The sequence below is a fragment of the Sus scrofa genome, chromosome 3 (assembly GCF_000003025.6).
Source record: "Sus scrofa isolate TJ Tabasco breed Duroc chromosome 3, Sscrofa11.1, whole genome shotgun sequence".
Lineage (NCBI taxonomy): Eukaryota > Metazoa > Chordata > Mammalia > Artiodactyla > Suidae > Sus > Sus scrofa.
Window position 1 is genome coordinate 114,714,186 of NC_010445.4, and position 19,005 is coordinate 114,733,190.

Below are 19,005 nucleotides of genomic sequence, written 5' to 3' on the forward strand. Positions count from 1 at the left end.
GGGGCGCGCGCGGGGGGCGGGGCCGGCGGCAGCGGCCGCGTCGGTCCTCAGCGTTACCGCCCTCATGGCGGCCGCCTCCTTGCTGCGGGCGCTGCTGGTGGTGGCCTCTTCACCCTGCTCGGAAAATGCAGGGAGCTAGGCGTGGGCTCACCCGAGAACTCAGCATCAACTTACCTGTCTACCTCTTCAGCTTCTGGTTGAATCCGCGGAGAGATTTCTCTGTATTCGGACCATGTTGAACTTTCCCTGAGTCCAGTGATTCTGGAAAGCCACGGTTAAAGAAATCCCCCCACCTTTCCACGTTCCTGAAAGGCTTGACAGCGAGGAGCCTCCCTTCCCCGTTGTGATTTAGATAAGACTCACGGATACCCCCTTGTTTACCTTGGACGAGGCCTGACAGAGACCCTCCAAATCCCCATTCTTTTTGCTTCACAAAGGATTAGCTGAACTGCTTATACTCACTAACCAGTCTGGACAAAATACTGGCTCCCTGGATTTTTTTTTTTTAATAATTTTTTTTATTTTATTTTCCCACTGTACAGCAAGGGGGTCAGGTTATCCTTACATGTATACATTACGATTACATTTTTTCCCCCACTGGCTCCCTGGATTTGACCAAAGTTAAGGTTCTCTCCTTCCTCCAGGCTCCTAAACTTTGACCCACCCTCAGCCTAATCCAGCATACAAACCCTCCTTCACCACCGCTCATTAAAATAGGCTGAGTTCCATGCAAAACACTGATCGTCTGTGTTATCACTGCTATCTCCACCTGTCTGTCCCACTGTGCACCACACCCAGTTTTTTCCACAGTTGCTGATCTCAGGGTCATGGTCACAGAGCTCCCCTCTAACAAGGTTTGTCCCTCACCCCCCCCCATTGCAGTACTTCCTTTTCCTTTTTTCGGCATAATCCTATCCAATAAAGTCTTTATCTAAACCCAAAGTTTATTTATTTGCGTATAATTGGATATTCTCCCAATTGTAATTGTACTCCAGCAGTATTTTTATAGTCTCTTCCCACCCCCATCCCACCCTCGCCCCACCCTCCTTGGAATAATCCTTTCAAATATATTCTTAATTTGCCTAAATCAGTTTTTGTTCTTACTTGACAGTTTTTAGTGCTGGAATTCAAATTGATATTGGACCTCACCTAAGGACCCCTGCCATTCCCACCTAAGTAAAGGCACCCTGTGAATCTTTGGAACTTGTCTTTCAGTTGTGCAATTCCGGAATCCTGTGGTGAGTTCAACTTTCAGCCAATTCTCTAGAAACTTGTCTATTGAAGCTCCCAATAAGGAGTTTGATTCCTTAGGGCAAAAGACTTTTCTATGGATGGCTTTTAAGTGTTGCCTCTTCCTCCTCCTCTTTTTTTTTTTTTTTTTTTTGGTCCTGGCACAATTTGATAAAGAGAGCATTCTTGTCAAAAATCAAATGGCTGCAGATGTATTAGTTCATTTCTGGACTCAAAATTCTTGTTACCTTTATGCCCTATCCTTATGCAGTACCATAACGTTTTGATTACCGTAGCTTCTGTAGTAGGTCTTGAAATCAGAAAGTGTGAGTCCTCCAAATGTTTTTTTCTCTAAAGATATTTTTGGTTATTTTAGGTTCCTTGCAATTTAGGAACAGCTCTACCTTTTCTGTAAAAAAGAAAAAAGGCACTTGGGTTTTGATAGGAATTGCACTGGATTGCAATGGGTAGGTTAGTTTGAGGCGTATTGACATCTTAACAATGTTAAGGTTTTTTTTGATCTCTGAACATGAACATCTTTCCATTTACTTAGGTTTTTGTTTTGTAGTTTTCAGTGTGCAAGTCTTGTGCCTCCTTGGTTAAATTTATTCTAAGTATTCTTTTTTGAGAAAAGGAATCACTGTGGTAAAAGGAATTGCTTTCTTAATTTCTTTTGGGATTTTTTTCCCCCTCATTTCTGTATAGAAATAACTGCTGATTTTTGTGTGTTGGTCCTTTATCCAGCATCTTTGCTGAATACATTGATTACTTCTTTTTTTTTTTTTTTTTTTTGTCTTTTTGTCATTTTCTTGGGCCACTCTCGCGGCATATAGAGGTTCCCAGACTAGGAGTAGAATCGGAGCTGTAGCCACCAGCCTACACCAGAGCCACAGCAACGCGGGATCCGAGCCGCATCTGCAACCTACACCACAGCTCATGGCAACGTCAGATTGTTAACCCACTGAGCAAGGCCAGGGATTGAACCTGCAACCTCATGGTTCCTAGTCGGGTTCGTTAACCACTGCGCCACGACGGGAACTCCCTGATTACTTCTAATAATTGTATGTTTTTTATTTTTATTTTTCATTTTCTTTTTTTTATTATTTTAATTTTTTTTCTTTTCTGGCTGTCCTGCGGCATATGGAGTTCCTGGACGAGGGATCAGGTCAGAGCTGCACTTGTGACCTAAGCTGCAGCTGTGGCAACTTTGCTGGATCCTTTAATGCAGTGTGCTGGTCGGGGGATTAAACCTGTGTCCTGGCACTGCCAAGATGAAGCCAATCCCATTGTGCCACAGATCCCATTGTGCCACAGCGGGACCTCCTGTGTGTATTTTTTAAAAATAGATTTTTGTAGTATTTTGTACATACGAGATCATGGGATTTATGAATAGAGATATTTTTACTTTTTCTTTTATGTTTTGGAAGCCTTCATTTATAATTTTTTTCTAATTGTTCTAAGAACTTCCAGTACAATGTTGTTACTTTTTTTTCTTTTTAGGGCCACCCCTGCAGCATATGGAAGTTCCCAGGTTAGGGGTCAAATCAGTGCTGCAGCTGCTGGCTTATGCCACAGCCACAGCAAGGCCAGATCCTTAACCCACTGAATGAGCCAGGGATCGAACCACATCTCCTTGGATACTAGTTGAGTTCATTCCTGCTGAGTCACAAGGGGAACGAACTCCCGAAATGTCGAAAAGAAATGGCAAAAATGGGGAGTTCCCGTCGTGGCGCAGTGGTTAATGAATCGGACTAGGAACCATGAGGTTGCGGGTTCGGTCCCTGCCCTTGCTCAGTGGGTTAACGATCCGGCGTTGCCGTGAGCTGTGGTGTAGGTTGCAGACGCGGCTCGGATCCCGCGTTGCTGTGGCTCTGGTGTAGGCCGGTGGCTACAGCTCCGATTCAACCCCTAGTCTGGGAACCTCCATATGCCACAGGAGCGGCCCAAGAAATAGCAACAACAACAACAACAAAAGACAAAAAGACAAAAAAAAAAACAACAACAACAAAAAAAGAAATGGCAAAAATGGGCTTCCTTGTCTTTTTCCTTATCTTAAGGAGAAAGCTTTTAACCTTCCACCACTGAGTATGATTGCCCTTTATCCTGTTGAAGAAACTCCCTTATTTTGCAGGGGTGGGGGTGGAGGTGCTGAGGCTGTGGAAGTTCCTGAGCCAGGGACTGAACCCTTGGCCATCATAGTGACAACACTGGATCCTTAACTGCTAGGCCAGCACCAGGGAGCTCTAAGAAACTCTCTTCTATTCCTAGTTTGTTTAGTATTTTTGTAATGAGAAAATTTTTGATTTTGTCAAATATTTTTTTTTCTGTGTCTATTGAGATGATCATGTGGTCTTTCTTCCTTCATTCTATTAATGTGGTGTATTACATTGACTTTTTTTTTTCCAGGCAAATACTATTCATTGTTTTCCTATTGATCTTTTACTTGGCATTTGGAAAGGGTCATAGTACATCTGTATTTAACTGTCCATCTTAATCTGCTTATTCAGTGAATGATCTATTTGAATGCCCCTCTATCTTGTTTATTAAAGATTAAGTTAAAAAAATGGAGTTCTCTGAGGCCAGTAGGTTAAAGATCTGGTGTTGTCACTGCAGAGGCTTGGGTCACTGCTATGGTTTGGGTTCTTGGGACCATGGGCTTTAAATGTTAGGTATTACACCAGATAAGTAAGTTGACATCTAAGTCCAAGATGTCAATGTATTATTCTTATTCTTTTTTGGTATTCTTATTATTTTTGGCTGAGCCCTCAGCATGTGGAAGTCCCCAGGCCAGTGATCAAACCCAGACCCAGCAGTGACTCAAGCTGATACAGTGGTGCTCCACAGGAGAACTCCACTATTTTGTTGAGGATTTTTCTATCTCTGTTCATAAGGGATATTGCTCTGCAGTTCTTCCATTGTGATGTTTTGTCTAGCTTTGGTATCAAGGTAATGCTGGCCTCATGGAATGAGTTTGGAAATGGTTCCTCCTCTTCTGCTTTTTTTTTTTCCAGACCTGTGCCACAGCAGTAACCCAAGCCTCGGCAGCAACAATGCCAGATGCTTAACCTGTTTCACCACAAAAGAACTAGCTCCTCTTCTAGTATCCAGAATATTTTGAGAAGGATTAGTGTTAATTGGCTTGAGTTTGATCCCTGGCTGGGGACATGGCTGGAAAAAAAAAAAAAAAAGTTTTGTTAAAGAAAACCATTAATGATTTACTTTAAAATATTTAAAATATTGTTGGAGTTCCCATTGTGGCTCAGTGGTTGACAATTCCGACTAGGAACCATGAGGTGGCAGGTTCGATGCCTGGCCTTGCTCAGTGGGTTAAGGATCCGGCATTGCTGTGGCTCTGGTGTAGGCCGGTGGCTACAGCTCCGATTAGACCCCTAGCCTGGGAACCTCCATATGCCGTAGGAGTGGCTCTAGAAATGCAAAAAGACAAAAAAAAAAAAAAAAAAAAAATTTGTTGTGAACCATACTGTATACGACATAAGTTTTGATATTTTATTTTTGGAGTTTGTGCTTAAGAATGATATATAAAAAATTATTGCAGCTATGTGTGGTAATGGATGATAACTACACTTGTTCTAGTATTCATTTTGCAGTATAAATTTTTTTGTCTTTATAGGGTGAGACCAGGGATTGAACCTGTGTCCTCATGGATACTAGTCAGATTTATTTCTGCAGAGCCACAACAGGAACTCCCATTTTGCAATATAATTTACTAGTACTTTATTATTTTTTTTCCGCTAATGGCAACACCCTTTGCATATGGAAATTCCTGGGCCAGGGATTGAATCCAAGCTGCAGCTGTGACCTATGCTGATCTGTGGCAATGGTGGGTCCTTTAACCAGCTTCCCTGGGCTGGGTATCGAACCTACAACTCTGCAGCAACTGGAACAGTCTTAGTTGGGTTCTTAGCCCACTGTGCCACAGTGGGAACTCTCCTCTATTCTTTAATGCTGGCTGTTTTTTACTTTTTAGGCCTCACACACAGCATATGGAGGTTCCCAGGCTAGGGGTCGAATTGGAGCTATAGCTGCTGGCCTACACCCCAGCCACAGCAACGAAGGATCCAAGCCGTGTCTGCGACCTACACCATAGCTCATGGCAATGCTGAATCCCCGACCCACTAAGCAAGGCCAGGGTCCAAACCCGTATCCTCAAGGATACTAGATGGATTCATTTCTGCTGCCCCACAACGGGAACTCACTAGTCAGGTTCTTAACCTGCCGAGCCATGATGGGAACTCCTACGCTGTCTGTATTTAATTTTTTTTTTTTAACTAAGTCATATTCATGAGACTTTGTTTTTGAATCTCCTGTTGAAGTTACATTATTTCTGAGATAATTTAACTTTGTGCTTAGGGTCACTTTTGACTCAAGCCTATTTAATTTAAATTATTGTCTATCAGATTTGGTGAAGTTAGACTATAAACCGGAGGGCCAGTTTGTTGTTTTAAATCTTAAGGGATATGTTTTTCTCTCTCATTCTTAGTTTAGATGTTGGGAAAGGCAGTTCTCCTTGCAGTTTCCTAGAGATTAGTGATGAAGTTTGGTTGGTTTATTTCTAATTCACCCTTATATTTAGGTGTATTCTTTTAATTACCACCGTTTTGCAGGGTGATTCCATTGACTCTGTAACTTAAGCAGGTTCTGGGCTTTGTCCTCTGACCTTTCTAGCTTCTGTAGGCAGAGAAAATAGATAAAGTTCACCAGAGTTAGGCAAATGCACTGGAAGTGAAAGCTGTCTTTAGAGCTTAGCTTGCTGTCTGGGTTCTTGCTGTAACTTAGTTTTTGGTCCAAGTATTTCTTAGTAATTTGCCAGCTCATGTAGTTTTAAGTAAAGTTTAAAAGCGATTTTTATCGATTTTTCAGTTATTTTCTTCTAGTCAGAATATGTAAAACAAGCAACTCTTGGGGGTTTCTGTTGTGGCTCAGCAGGTTATGAACCCAAGTAGTATCCAACTAGTTTGATCCCCGGCCTCACTCAGTGGGTCAAGGATCCAGGGTTGCCATGAGTGGGTCAAGGATCCAGGGTTGCCATGAGCTGTTGTGTAGGTGCAGCTAGGATTCCACCCCTAGGCTGGGAACTCCAACATGCTGTAGGTGCAGCCCTAAAAAAGCAAAAAAAAAACCAAAAACAAACCAAAAACCCCAGGCAACTCTTTCATATATTTTTCAAACTGCTTTCTTTTGTCTGTTTTCTTTCTCCATTTTGTGGTTCTAGATGCATCTCTGGCATCATCACCTCTCAGAGGTTTTCTCTAACAACTCTGCTTGAATTAGAGGTTTCTGCCTCATTTTTTCCTGTCACATTGTTCTGCAGCTTACTGGTTCTTTGCCTGTCTTTATTTCCTCCTTGTCAGTGAGCTCTCTGAGGGCCAGAACTATATTGTTATTTAAAAACAAAAAAGCAATAACCCCTCCATATTTACTGGCCTGACAGAGGACCTAACACCAGTTGGGGTTTAGAATAAACATTTGCTATTAGTAAAGGGTATAGGTTGTAGTATCCCAAACAACAACCTGGCTTTCTCAATTTAGGACTACAAAAACAAAACTGAAACAAAGGAAGAAAGCACAGAAGTCCTTTGTGTGCTAATTTGCACACCATACACCTCTTAAGGACACTTTAAATACTGCTTAAAGCCAGACTCTTTCTGCAGGAAATGAAATCGTTTATTCTGTTCGATGATCTCATAGCTAATTGACACAGGAAAACCTAGGTCTCCTTCCATTATAAGGTTGTCACACCCAAAGAGGCCAGTTTTAAATGGTGGGTGAAGTGTCTAGGGGAGAATGTGGTATGCAGATTAGTGTCAAGAGAGATTAGTCAGCTTTCCTGGAATCCATATTGCTTCCCCAACAGAAAAACTATTTCCATTCTTAGTGCATTATGCAGTTTTGTTGAACAACTGGGAGCTTGGATGAGGAGAATCCTCTAATTTTGACGCAGCTTGGTGATTTTTATAAGACTTTTCTCAAGTCTTCAATTATTCTTAGTGAGGCAAAGAGGAGAACTTTTATCCAATAAATATTAGGCTCTCTATTGCTAATGTACGGAGGAATTCTGGAAATGAACATAATTCCTTCTTTCAACAGAGCTTTTCATATTAACTGTGTCCCTTAACCTTTTTCTTTGGAAGTTAAACATTTTCTATCTTCATGTTCAGCTTTTTGTGTCATTCTTAATTCTTGCGCGGGCGGGGCAGCAGTGCTAAATGAGGCTTTTAATAGGAAGAATTCATTCTTTGTGACTCCGCCTTAGATCTGGCTAAGGTTATAGAAAACACTCTAAGACAGACACTGCTTTGCTTTGTTTAAAGACACAGGGTTCCAGCGTTTGCTCTTTCTTAAGCTTACCGTGTGCCAGACACTGCATAGATCTGTCTTATCAGCGCTATCATTCACATCTTTACAACCTTGAAAAGTGACACAAGTTCAGCGTCTTGTCTTGGATATCAACGGATTCCAACTCAGGTCACCGCGCCCTGGTCTTCGCCCCCCCTCCCCTTCACTCCCCGCCTTTGCCGGTCGTTCCTAGTACCATCCAGGCCACCTGGGGGTGATGGTGGGGTTCTCCGGCCTGGCAAGGGGTGAAGGCTCCGAGACAGACTCTAGCGTTCGCGCGCGCCTATCCCGCGCGCACTCTGTTTTTTCCCATCCCCTCCTTGCTAGGCAGCCGGCCAGACCTGGAAACCATAGAGCTGACACAGCCCAGAGCGTACCTTTCTTGGCCGCCAAGCGCTGACAGCGCTCCGCTGGGCGGGGCCTACTGGAGGGGCGGGGGAAGAGGAGGGAGCAGCCTACAAGGGAAAGGCTGGCCGGCCTTGCAGCGCCCCGCAGCGGTCACTGCCGGAAGCGGTCTCGTTGGCCCTGCGGCGCTGGAGCCCTGACGCACGGAGCTCGAGAGCGAGAACGGGAGAGAAAGGGGTAGAAATGGCGGCTCCGCTCGGCTCCCGCTGAGGAGGGCGAAGCCGGCGGAGGGTCTGAGCTGTCGGCCTGGAGCTTCGGTCCCGTCTCCCGCTGTCTTCTCACGCCGACTTTCCTTCCTCTGTCTTACTCTCGCCTGTCCTCGTCTGCGCTCCGCAGAGTCCGGGTCGGCTTGTCTTTCCCGGCCCGGCTCCACTGGCCCTGACTGCCCGGCCGGCGGGCCGGCCTTCCTTGGCTCTCCCCGGCGCGGCGGGCGCCGCGGGCGCGGCGTGGACCCCGTCCTCCTGGCTGGACCATGGTGAACACCCGGAAGAGCTCCCTGCGCCTTCTCGGATCTAAGTCGCCTGGGCCTGGGCCTGGGCCTGGGGCCGGAGGAGAGCCTGGGGCGACCGGAGGCAGCAGCCATTTCATCTCCTCTCGGACCCGCTCCTCCAAGACCCGCGCTGCCAGCTGCCCCGCCGCCAAGGCCGGGGGAAGCGGTGGCGCCGGCGTCGCTCTGGATGAGGCCCGGGTAAGAGCGCGGCGGCCCGAGTCCGGAGGCTCGCGAGTCGGCCCGGCCGCCGGGGCTTTGTCTGGCCAGGTTGGGGCAGGCAGCCTCCAGGGGAGACCGCTCGGTCGGCTGGAGACCCGGGTCTGCGGGTGCGGTGGAGGGTGGCAGCTGGCTAGTTAGGGCCGCACCAGCTTAGCTGGCCCGGCTCTTTTGTGTGGAGAGCGGGACTTGAGTCCAGGGGAGAAGACTATGGGTGTGTGTGTGTGGGGGGGTGTTTTCGGGGACGTTAGAGCAGCCTGCTTTCTGTGTCCTTGTCCCGCCTGAGAGGGGAATTCTAAGGGAGCAAGAGCGAAGGGCTGGACTCTCCGGGTGGACGGGCTGGAGAGGAGAAGTGAAAGTTTTCTGCGGTGTCAAACCCTTCTTGTGAGCGTGTCAGCTCCTGCCGGTGTCTAACTCCGGCTTACTCTCAAACTGGGGGTGGTTCAAGTTGGTGAGGAAGTGAACGAGAGCTCCAGTTGGCAGCCTGGCAGGGATGCTGAAAAAAGTTTGTAGCAGCTCTGACACCAACTTTAAAAACAAAATCAACACTATCGCCTCTCCAGGCAGGAGCGATCAAATGTGATATTGTAGCTAGAGAACCCGCCAGCCGGCCAACCAGAGTTCTAGTGGGGTCTCGGTCGGTAGAGCTTTCAAGTGGAGACTTCAGGTCACAAAAGGGGCATGTCCAAAATTGTGGATAGTAAGCACTATCGTCTCCAAATTGTGTTTTTTTGGGTGTCTCTCCATTTTTGTTATGGGGATAGTTTATAAAAGGCGACTTAACACCATCGTGGTTCCACTGCTCCTAAAGTGACATTTGAAGAAGGCCGGCGATGATTTCGTTTAGTTTTTTTTTTTTTTTTTTTAAAGTGGTAGCTCTTAAAATTTTATTACATTGTAATGCTCTAAGCTGTAACATGTATGTTTTATCACTTTAAAGGTATTGATAAGGGTGTGTTATGAGATTGGTTATGAATTCAGAAAAGAGGATGTTTCTGTCTAGAGAGGCTAATTTACTAAGAGTAATTTTTCTGGAAATTTTGTTATTCTTATGGGAGGAAAGCAATATATATTTTTTTCTATGGGGTCTGCAAGATCATGGTTTGTGTGTGCTTTTTCTGTGTATCTCTCACTGTTCTGATACCAGAATGAACTGAGGCAAATACAATAGACATATTTTACCGAAGTTTTCTGAAATATGTTGTATGAAAATGTGTTTGGCTTTTATTTTGCTAAAAATGTGGAAAATATTTTAAAAGTTGTCTTATTAGACTATTTTGGGGCTTACAGATCTTTTAGATTGAAATAAGAAAAACTAGGCTTTCTGTAGAAATTATTCCAAACATGTACGAGTGTACTGACTTTCCTAAGCTAAAATAGATTTTAAAAGTAATTTAAGAAAGATTTGCCTCTGTTCTTAAGTACAAATAAAATATTTAGAGTGTAAGCATTTAATTGTATGATGCTATGAATGCCTAGACTGTTAGAGCAGTGTCTCGTTTATCTGAAGCAATTAGCTCATCTGTCACTGATCATTTTGTGGTCCCATTTTTAAATTCATGGATATTATGCTGTCCTTACCCCCTGGAGAATAAGGTGAACTAATTTGTCAAGCAGCTGTTATGGAGATGTTAAAAGGCAAGGAATCAATAGTCTAATGTAGAAATGAACATGTGGTGGCTTTTAAATTGCTGGAAGAATGAAGGTATTAGAGCTTTTTCTAGAAGGATGCTAATGAAACTTTGTTTCAAAGATCCTTTTAAAATGTTTTAAAAGACCATGAACAACAGGCTAATGAGGATTTACTTTGAAATATTTGTTTTTCAGTTTTAAGATTTGTATTTTGACTCTTGTAGATAATGGAATGATCTAATTGCTTCCTCTGAGGAAATTTAAGAGGTTTACTAATCCTGTGTTGTGATTGGTCCTTTAGAAGAGGATAAATTATAATTCTGAATTTCAGTTTATGGAGAGTATATTTATGAAGCAGGGTATATATTTCTTTGCTGTGTATTTCTGAAATAGATTAATTTGAGTTTGGTAAGCTCTTCCTCTCAAGTGTTTTTTGTTGTTGTTGTTTTTTGTTTTTTGGGGCCACACCTGAGGCATACGGAGGTTCCCAGGCTAGGGGTGGAACTGCAGCTGTAGCTGCTGGCCTACACTACAGCTCACAGCAATGCCAGATCCTTAACCCACTTAGCAAGGCCAGGGATCCGAACTTGCGTCCTCATGGATGCTGGTCGGATTCCTTAACTGCTGAGCCACTACGTGAACTCCTTAAGTTGGTTTTATGTTACAAGAATTTAGCATTCCTCCTGGTTCACCCTTTCAGGGTGTGTGTGTGTGTGTGTGTGTGTGTGTTGGCTTTTTAGGGCTGCACCTGGGGTATATGGAAGTTCCCTGGCAAAGGGGTCAAGTTGGAGCTGCAGCTGCTGGCCATAGCCACAGCAACGCAGGATCAGAGCTGCATCTGCAACCTACACCACAGCTCACAGCAACACTGGATCATTAACCTGCTGAGCGAGGCCAGGGATGGAACCCAAATCCTCATGGATACTAGTCAGCTTCTTAATCCACTGAGCCACAATGGGAACTCCCCTTTCTGGTATTCTTAAAGGTACTCTCTATGTGATGTCTTAGACATTTGCTAGTGTTTGTAAAGACTTATTTGGTGGAAAATGGAGACTCTTATTTTTGTAGGAAGAAATGTATTCCTCTTTATACAATATAAATTGAAGAGGTTCTCCTTTTTCTATTTTTGTGTGATGCTCTTCATACTTAATGCTGATATCCCTCCCCTGCCTCCACTTCCTTCCCCTCTGACTCTTTTTTAGACTGTTTCATTCACTGTGTCTAGAGACAAAAAAGCCTTAGGACCATATACTGTCATAGCTTTGCCTTTTCCCCAAGTATGTGTAGGGTGGGGAAATAAACATAGGATACATTCTGTTGATTATTGGAATGATTTTCTTGTGCCTACACTTTTTAAATGTCAAATGGATTTGTGCTCTGCAGTTGTCTCCTATATACTTGGCTTTTGTGTTTTTTTGTTTACCTTGTGTACAACTTGACCTCTTTTAGGTCTGTTAATTTGACCATCAGTAATTAGCATTTATTTGCTCCACCTAAGAGTCATTTTCAGCATACTAATACTGTATTCACAGAAGTGGAAAGCAGTCTTTGAAAAGTATTTCAACTCTTTTTCTGCCTTGGTTAGTTAGACCTGTTTGTTGGTACTTATGTGGCTTTTGACTCCACATCTTAGTTGAGAGGATCAAAATAGATATTTTAGGTAACTTTGTAGGTAAACTTGATTTATTTTAATTTTATTTTTAGTAAAAACCTTTGAGTCCTCCTTTAAAATGCTCTTTTATCACTCTGTAATTATTTTCCAACACTCATGAATTTGCCAATGAAACACAGGCTGAGTGGTCCAAGTTGAGGGTTAAACACGAAAAGAATCTGAAAGGGAAATGTAACCATGTATATATAACACTCTTAGATGAGCAGGGAAAAATCCAAGTTCCTCGGAGTAGAGCAAGTTTTTCCTTATATCAGATTCATATGGAGCGCCATATAGGTGATAAATGTAGTAAAACAGTCACAGTTTTGAATAAAAGCAGCTGTAGAGTTCATAGGACTATCTCCAGGATCCAACTGAAAATGCAGCTTTTAAAAATTCAATTATTGGTCACTTTTGTAGTTCAAATATACAAAGTTGTAGTTTTTTTTAGTTCATGGATGAAATTTGCCCTTGCAGAAGTGAATGTGTATTAGTTTCTTAAATCATTTTCCTTGGCATATCATCTTTTTAATCACTCTTTTCTAGATCCTTGAGTGTCTCCTGTATACCTAATTACAGATAAACCTGTAACCTCTGAAAGTTTAGGTGGACAGGTGGTAGGATTAACACTAGTAATGCTAACTAAGGAGCCCAAACAGTGTCTGTACCTGAATGGGGAGTGATTCTGTCACTATAAAGTTACACTTCAGAAAAGTGCCGTATTACTTTGAATTGTGTATTTGGCATTAATTTTGGACGTACATAATGACATTTCATTTGTGTTATTGAGGGATTCCTTGTTATTTGGGTTTTCGGTCTTGTTCTAGGGATAGTTTATATTTCTGTTATGTCTCCCTGGTGGGGAAGGATTTTGTGAAAAATGAATTATTGAATAAAAAGCATTTGGGATTTTTGGATACAAAGTTCTCTGGAAGTACAAAGTTAGGGGAAAAGTCTTTTTTTCTTTTTTTTTTTTTTTTTGTCTTTTTGCCTTTTCTAGGGCTGCTCCCAGGGTGAATGGAGGTTCCCAGGCTAGGGGTCTAATTGGAGCTGTAGCCGCCAGCCTGCGCCACAGCCACATCAACGTGGGATCTGAACTGTGTCTGTGACCTACACCACAGTTCATGGCAACGCTGGATCATCAACTCACTGAGCGAGGCCAGGAATGGAACCCACAACCTCATGGTTCCTAATCCGATTAACCACTGGAACTCCGAAAAATCATTTAAAATGTGTTAACTTTATGGAGTTCCCGTCGTGGCGAGGGTGGTTAATGAATCTGACTAGGAATCTGAGGTTGCGGGTTCGATCCTTGTCCTTGCTCAGTGGGTTAAGGATCCCGAGTTGCTGTGGCTGTGGTGTAGGCCAGAGGCTACAGCTCTGATTAGACCCCTAGCCTGGGAACCTCCATATGCTGCAAGAGCGGCCCAAGAAATGGCAAAAAGATAAAAAAAAAAAAAAAAAGTGTTAACTTTGTTTAAATATGAGCTGGATAGTTTTAGAGAGATAATATTGTGTGTGGCTTATATTAAACAACAGAAAAGATATCTACATTAACAATAATAGGCTGTAATTTGTATTAGTTTTTGTTTATTTAATTTTTTTATTTTTGGCCTCACCCACAGCATGTAAAAGTTCCCAGTCCAGGGAATGCACCTGAGCCACAGCAGCAACCTGAGCCATAGCAGTGACAATGTTGGGTCCTTAACCTGCTGAGCCACCAGGGAATTCTTGTATTAGCTTTCAGATACTTTGAGTGTATGCTGTAAGATTCTGAACTTCACGTTCTTGGAGTTCTCTGGTGGCATGGCGTGGGTTAAGGATCCACTGTTGTCACTGTTGTGGCTCAGGTTTCTACTGTGGTGAAGATTTGATCCCTGGTCCTGGAACTTCCTCATGCTGCCATTGAGGCCAAAAAAAAAAAAAAAAAAAAAAAATCCCCCAAGCAAAAATTTCAGATTCTTTTAAACTGTAAGTATTTTGGCATAAGTTTTTTTTTCATTTTTATTTGTTTATTTAATTAATTTATTTATTTTTTGCTTTTTAGGGCTGCACCTGCAGCATATGGAAGTTCCCAGGCTAGGGGTTGAATCGGAGCTGCAGCTGCCAGCCTACACCACAGCCACAGCAATGCAGGAGCCGAACTGTGTCTGAGACCTACACCACAGCTCACAGCAATGCCAGATCTCATTTTTAGATTGCTATTTTATTTTTATCTGGAGGTAGTAGGATATATACCTTTGGTTGAAGTCTTTCTCTCTTAGACTCATCTATTAGAGTAGACCATAAGCTCCCTGACAGCAGGCATTGTAACTTTTTCCCACCTCCCTAAACTGCTGCATTCCCAGAGCCTAGTGCATCATTTGGAATATAGAAGATGCTTAATAATTATTTGTTAAGTGAATAAATGAATAACATATTAAATAGCCAGCTTAATATGTGAAAATTGTGATGATTGGACTCTGAGAATAGAGGGTTAATAAGACACAGCCTTTACTTTCAAGGCTCTAAGTATGTACGTGATATACAAATGAGAAATTATTAACAGGATAAATCAGTTAAAAGTGGGGGCCAGATGACCTGGATACTCACTTACTTCAAGAAAAGTTTTAATTTTTTACTCACTGAGTGTTTTGAGTGGAACTTCTTGGGGTTCTTTAAGGATGGAGACGGTCATGCTCACAGCTGTAGTGCCTGCAACAACGCCTTCTAGACATAGCGCTCAATATATAGTTTTTGGGTGTATCAATGGAAAGTAGCCTCATTTAAAATTATTTTTAAGTTGGCAGTCTTCACTTTTACTGTATTTACTTGCTGCATTTTGCCCTTTGGCCCATTTGGTGGTAGCCTAATGAGAGGAGTAAACTAAAGTTTGTTTAGCAGCCCATGCCAGATGTTTAATGCTGTCGTATCTAATTCCTGCAACAATCCTGTAAGGCAGGTGATGGTATCCCCACTTTACAGCTGAGGAAATTGAATTGCTGAAGAGCTTAGGTGGCCTGTCGAAGACCAAATAGGCATAAGTGGTAGGGTACTATTTAAATCTAGTTCTGCCTCCTCCACTTATATATCTTACTGCCTCATGTATATTTATCACTACTTTTTGATGCCGTTCAATCAGTTTTCACAAATATCTGAAAAAGTAAAGAAGGCCACTGTTGTACAGTCAGGAAATATTGTACATACTGCATATAGATAGATTTTTATTAGACTATCTAGAGTTGTGGTGTCTAGTATTGTATTGGGACAGGAAGTATGAACAGTAGCCTATAGGGATGTGAAATATAGGACAGCAATTTTTACTAATTGCTTGTTGCCTGATTTCAGGGAGTGAGTGTAGGGAGAGGAGCAGGCGTATTATAAAGAGATAATTTTTTGGCAATATTTTTGCTTCCCCATATTTTAAAGATGGCTTGGGAAAAAATACCTATAAAGGGACTAAATCTGGGACCTGTGATCTCTAGTTGTGTGCTTGAGCTCCCATCTTTCCCTCTGCTCGGTAATACTGATTTATCAGTGTGTACATTTCTTTCATGCTCTAGGAATCTCTCTCTGGGGTAGATAAGTATTTTCCATTTGAAAAAAAATTTTCATACTTTACATCTCTTGAAAAGATTTCTGTGGCATATTTATATATGAAGATACATAGTATTGAATTAAACATGTTCAGTGTTACTAGTTTCTGTCTATATTCTAGGGCCCAAGTTGGAGTCTCTGAAACAGTGGTACTTCAGCTACCTATAAAATGCTCCATTTCTAGGAGTAGTGTATCCCGTATCCACACAACCCTGCCAATATTTGGCAATATCTAGCTTTTTAAGTGTTTTTCTTTGATTACTAATGAGAACGAGCAACTCTTTATGTCCTTAGTAATTTTTTTGATTTATTCATCTCTAAAATGCTTGTTAATGCTTTTTCTATTTTCTACTGGGGTTGCTGTTTTTTTCTTGTTTTCCAAGAGTGGCTTTTAACCATTTTTTGCCCCATAGTAAGGGATACTTTTTATTTTGTGATGCTGTACACACACAGTTTTGCTTTTGCTATTTAGATCTTTGATTTATTTTGTTCGTTCTATTAGACAACCTGTTCTTTGTAATGCCACTTTATAATATAACAAGTTCCCATATATATCCTGTTTTGACCTCTCTATTCTTTTTTGTTGGTCTGGTTATTCTTATGGCAGTGCCATACTGTTTCTATGACTGTGGGATTTTTTTTTTTAAATGGGTTTTCTTTTTTTTTTTTTTGGCTGCGCCATGGCACGTGGAAGTTCCTGGGCCAGAGATTGAACCTATGTCCCATCAGTGACCTAAGCCACTGCAGTGACAAAGCTGGATCTTTAACCCTCCTGTGCCACAAGGGAGCTCCTCTATAGTTTCGAGGTTATGTCTTAATATCCTAAAAGGCAAATTCTTTTTCTTTGTTATTTTTCAAAATTGACTTAGATATTAAAGATTTTTATTTTTGTATATATTTTCAGTTAAGATTATAGAGTTCCTCAAAAGATCCAACTAGAATTTTGATTGGAAATGTTTTTGAATTCCTAGATTAATTTACAGAGAAGTGACGCTTTCATAATAAGTTGTCCAAGAGTATGGAATGTCTCTCAAATAACATGGTTTGCATATTTTTCTTGTAGAAGTTTATGATTTTTTTGTGACGTAATATATTGTCACTATTGGTAAATGTTCTTTGTGTGCTTGGGAAAAATGTATTTTTATTACTTATAAAAAATATATATATATATATGTTGGAAAACAGTATGACATGGAAAATATTATAGTGCGAATTTATTTTTATTTTTTATTTTGTCTTTTTAGGGCCATACCTGTGACATATGGAAGTTCCCAGGCTAGGGGTCAAATTGGAGTTCTAGCCACAGCCATGCTAGATCCGAGCCACATCTGTGACCTACACTGCAGCTCACAGCAACACTGGATCCTTTAACACACTGAGCCAGGCCAGGGATCCAACCTGAGTCCTCATGAATACCAGTCAGGTTTGTTACCACTGAGCCATGATGGGAACTCTGTGTTGTGAATCTATTGATTTTTCAGATATTCCGTATTCTACATTGTCCCATGTTAAGATTGTACCTAATTTTTTTTATTGTTCAAATTCTGCTCATATATATATTTAAATAAACTTTTTATTTTAGAATAGTTTACAATTCTCTTCTTGCTTTTATTCTTTAATACATTTGTTATCAAAAAGTATGTTGCTTTTTCAAATTGTTGGGCATTTATTTTCTCATTATTTTTTTGCTGTTTAACTTTCAGTTTCTTAATCCTGTGCTCAAAGAACATATTCCATATGATTTTGATCTTTCGAAATTTGTTCTCACTTATTTTTGTCATCCAGTTTATGGTTAGTTTTGGTAACATTCCTTGTGCACTTTAAAAGAATGTGGATTCTGCAGTTGGGGGTGCAGTGTTATAGATATATCCACTAGGTCACATTTGTAGATCTTTTGCTGTTTTTTTCTGTTTTTTTTTTTTTTTTTTTTAATTGCACCATGTGGAAGTTCCCAGGCCTGGGATCAGACTTGAGACACAGCAGTGATAAAGCCAAATCATTAACTGTTAGGCCACCAGGGAACTCCTGGTTTTAGTTTCCTTTGTGTGTTTGTGTGTGTGTGTGTGTGTGTGTGTGTGATTGCTCTTAAGACTTAAATGTCTCTTTATTAACTTATTTTTTCTTAAAAAATTGTGTGCCAACATGCTCTTGTAATATTCCATCTCTCTTCTTGCCTTATACTGTCTAGAATTTTAGCTTTGATTTTTTTTGAGTACTTTTTCTTTTTCTCTGGAGTCTCTCTCCCCCCCGCCCCCAATCTCCCTGAAAGGTCTCTGACCTACACCACAGCTCATGGCAATGCCAGATCCTTAACCCACTGAGCAAGGCCAGGGATCAAACCTGAATCCTCATGGATACTAGTCAGTCTTAACCCACTGAGCCACAATGGAAAGTCCCTGGAGGTTTTTCTAATAACAATAAATGTCACTAATTTACTTTATTAAAAAAAATTTTTTTTGCTCTTTTTTTTTTTTTTTTGGGATGACACCTGCGGCGTATGAAAGTTCCCAGGCTGTGGTCAAATCAGAGCTGCAACTGCTGACCACAGCTACAGCCTTGTAGGATCCGAGCCACATTTGCGACCTGTACCACCGCTCACGGCAACACCAGATCCCCAACCCCCTGAGTGAGGCCAGGGATTAAACCCGCATCTTGATGGATATTAGTTGGATTCATTTCTGCTGTGCCACAATGGAAACTCCCTTTCTTTTTATATTTTGTGTCATTATTCTACATTTATTCCTCTTTTTTTTGTGAGTGCTTCTTCCAAGAATATTTTCAGTCTGGGACTTTTTTTGTGACAACTTTCTGAGGCATTACATGCCTGAGAATATTTTCAGTATGCTCTTTAATTTAAATGAAAACTTGGCTGGATACAAAATTCTAGGTCTAATACTTTTTGAGAATACTACGTTGTTGAAGTTCCCATCGTGGCACAGCAGAAATGAATCTGACTGGCAACCATGAGGTTGCAGGTTCAATCCCTGGCCTCGCTCAGTGGGTTAAGGATCTGGCATTGCCGTGAGCTGTGGTGTGGGTCACAGACGTGGCTTGGATCTGGCATTGCTGTGGCTGTGGCTTAGGCCGACAGCTGTAGCTCCGATTGGCCCCCTAACCTGGGAAACTCCATATGCCACAGGTGCAGCCCTAAAAAGACGAAAAAAAAAAAAAACCCAAAAACCAAGAGTATTATTTTGTTGTCACCTTGCATCCATTGTTACTCTTGAAGTTTGATGTTTGAGTCTTTTGTAGGTGTTCTGTTCTTTGAAACTTCATAGTTTCGTCTTTTTTCATAAATTTTGTGTGTGTGTGTGCCAGTAGTATGTGGAAGTTCACGCGTGCCACAGCAGTGACCTGAGCCACTGCAGTGATAATGCCGTGTCCTTAACCCACTGCACCACAAGGGAACTCCTTCATAAATTTTTACTGTGTTTTAGTCATAGATTTT

At 41.7% G+C, this 19,005-nt stretch overlaps 1 protein-coding gene across 3 annotated transcripts in view; it reads left to right on the forward strand.

The window, feature by feature from the left end:
* ATAD2B (ATPase family, AAA domain containing 2B) overlaps positions 8,040-19,005 on the forward strand; it is a 121,481-nt gene continuing 110,515 nt past the window's right edge. Inside the window, exon 1 of one of the 3 annotated variants that reach the window (XM_021087782.1) lies at positions 8,040-8,680. In XM_021087782.1, coding sequence (XP_020943441.1) covers positions 8,465-8,680 — 216 coding nt within the window. In that variant the 5' untranslated portion in view covers positions 8,040-8,464. The remainder of the gene's footprint in view (positions 8,681-19,005) is intronic. The other 2 variants (XM_021087781.1, XM_021087780.1) reach the window with 2 other exon arrangements.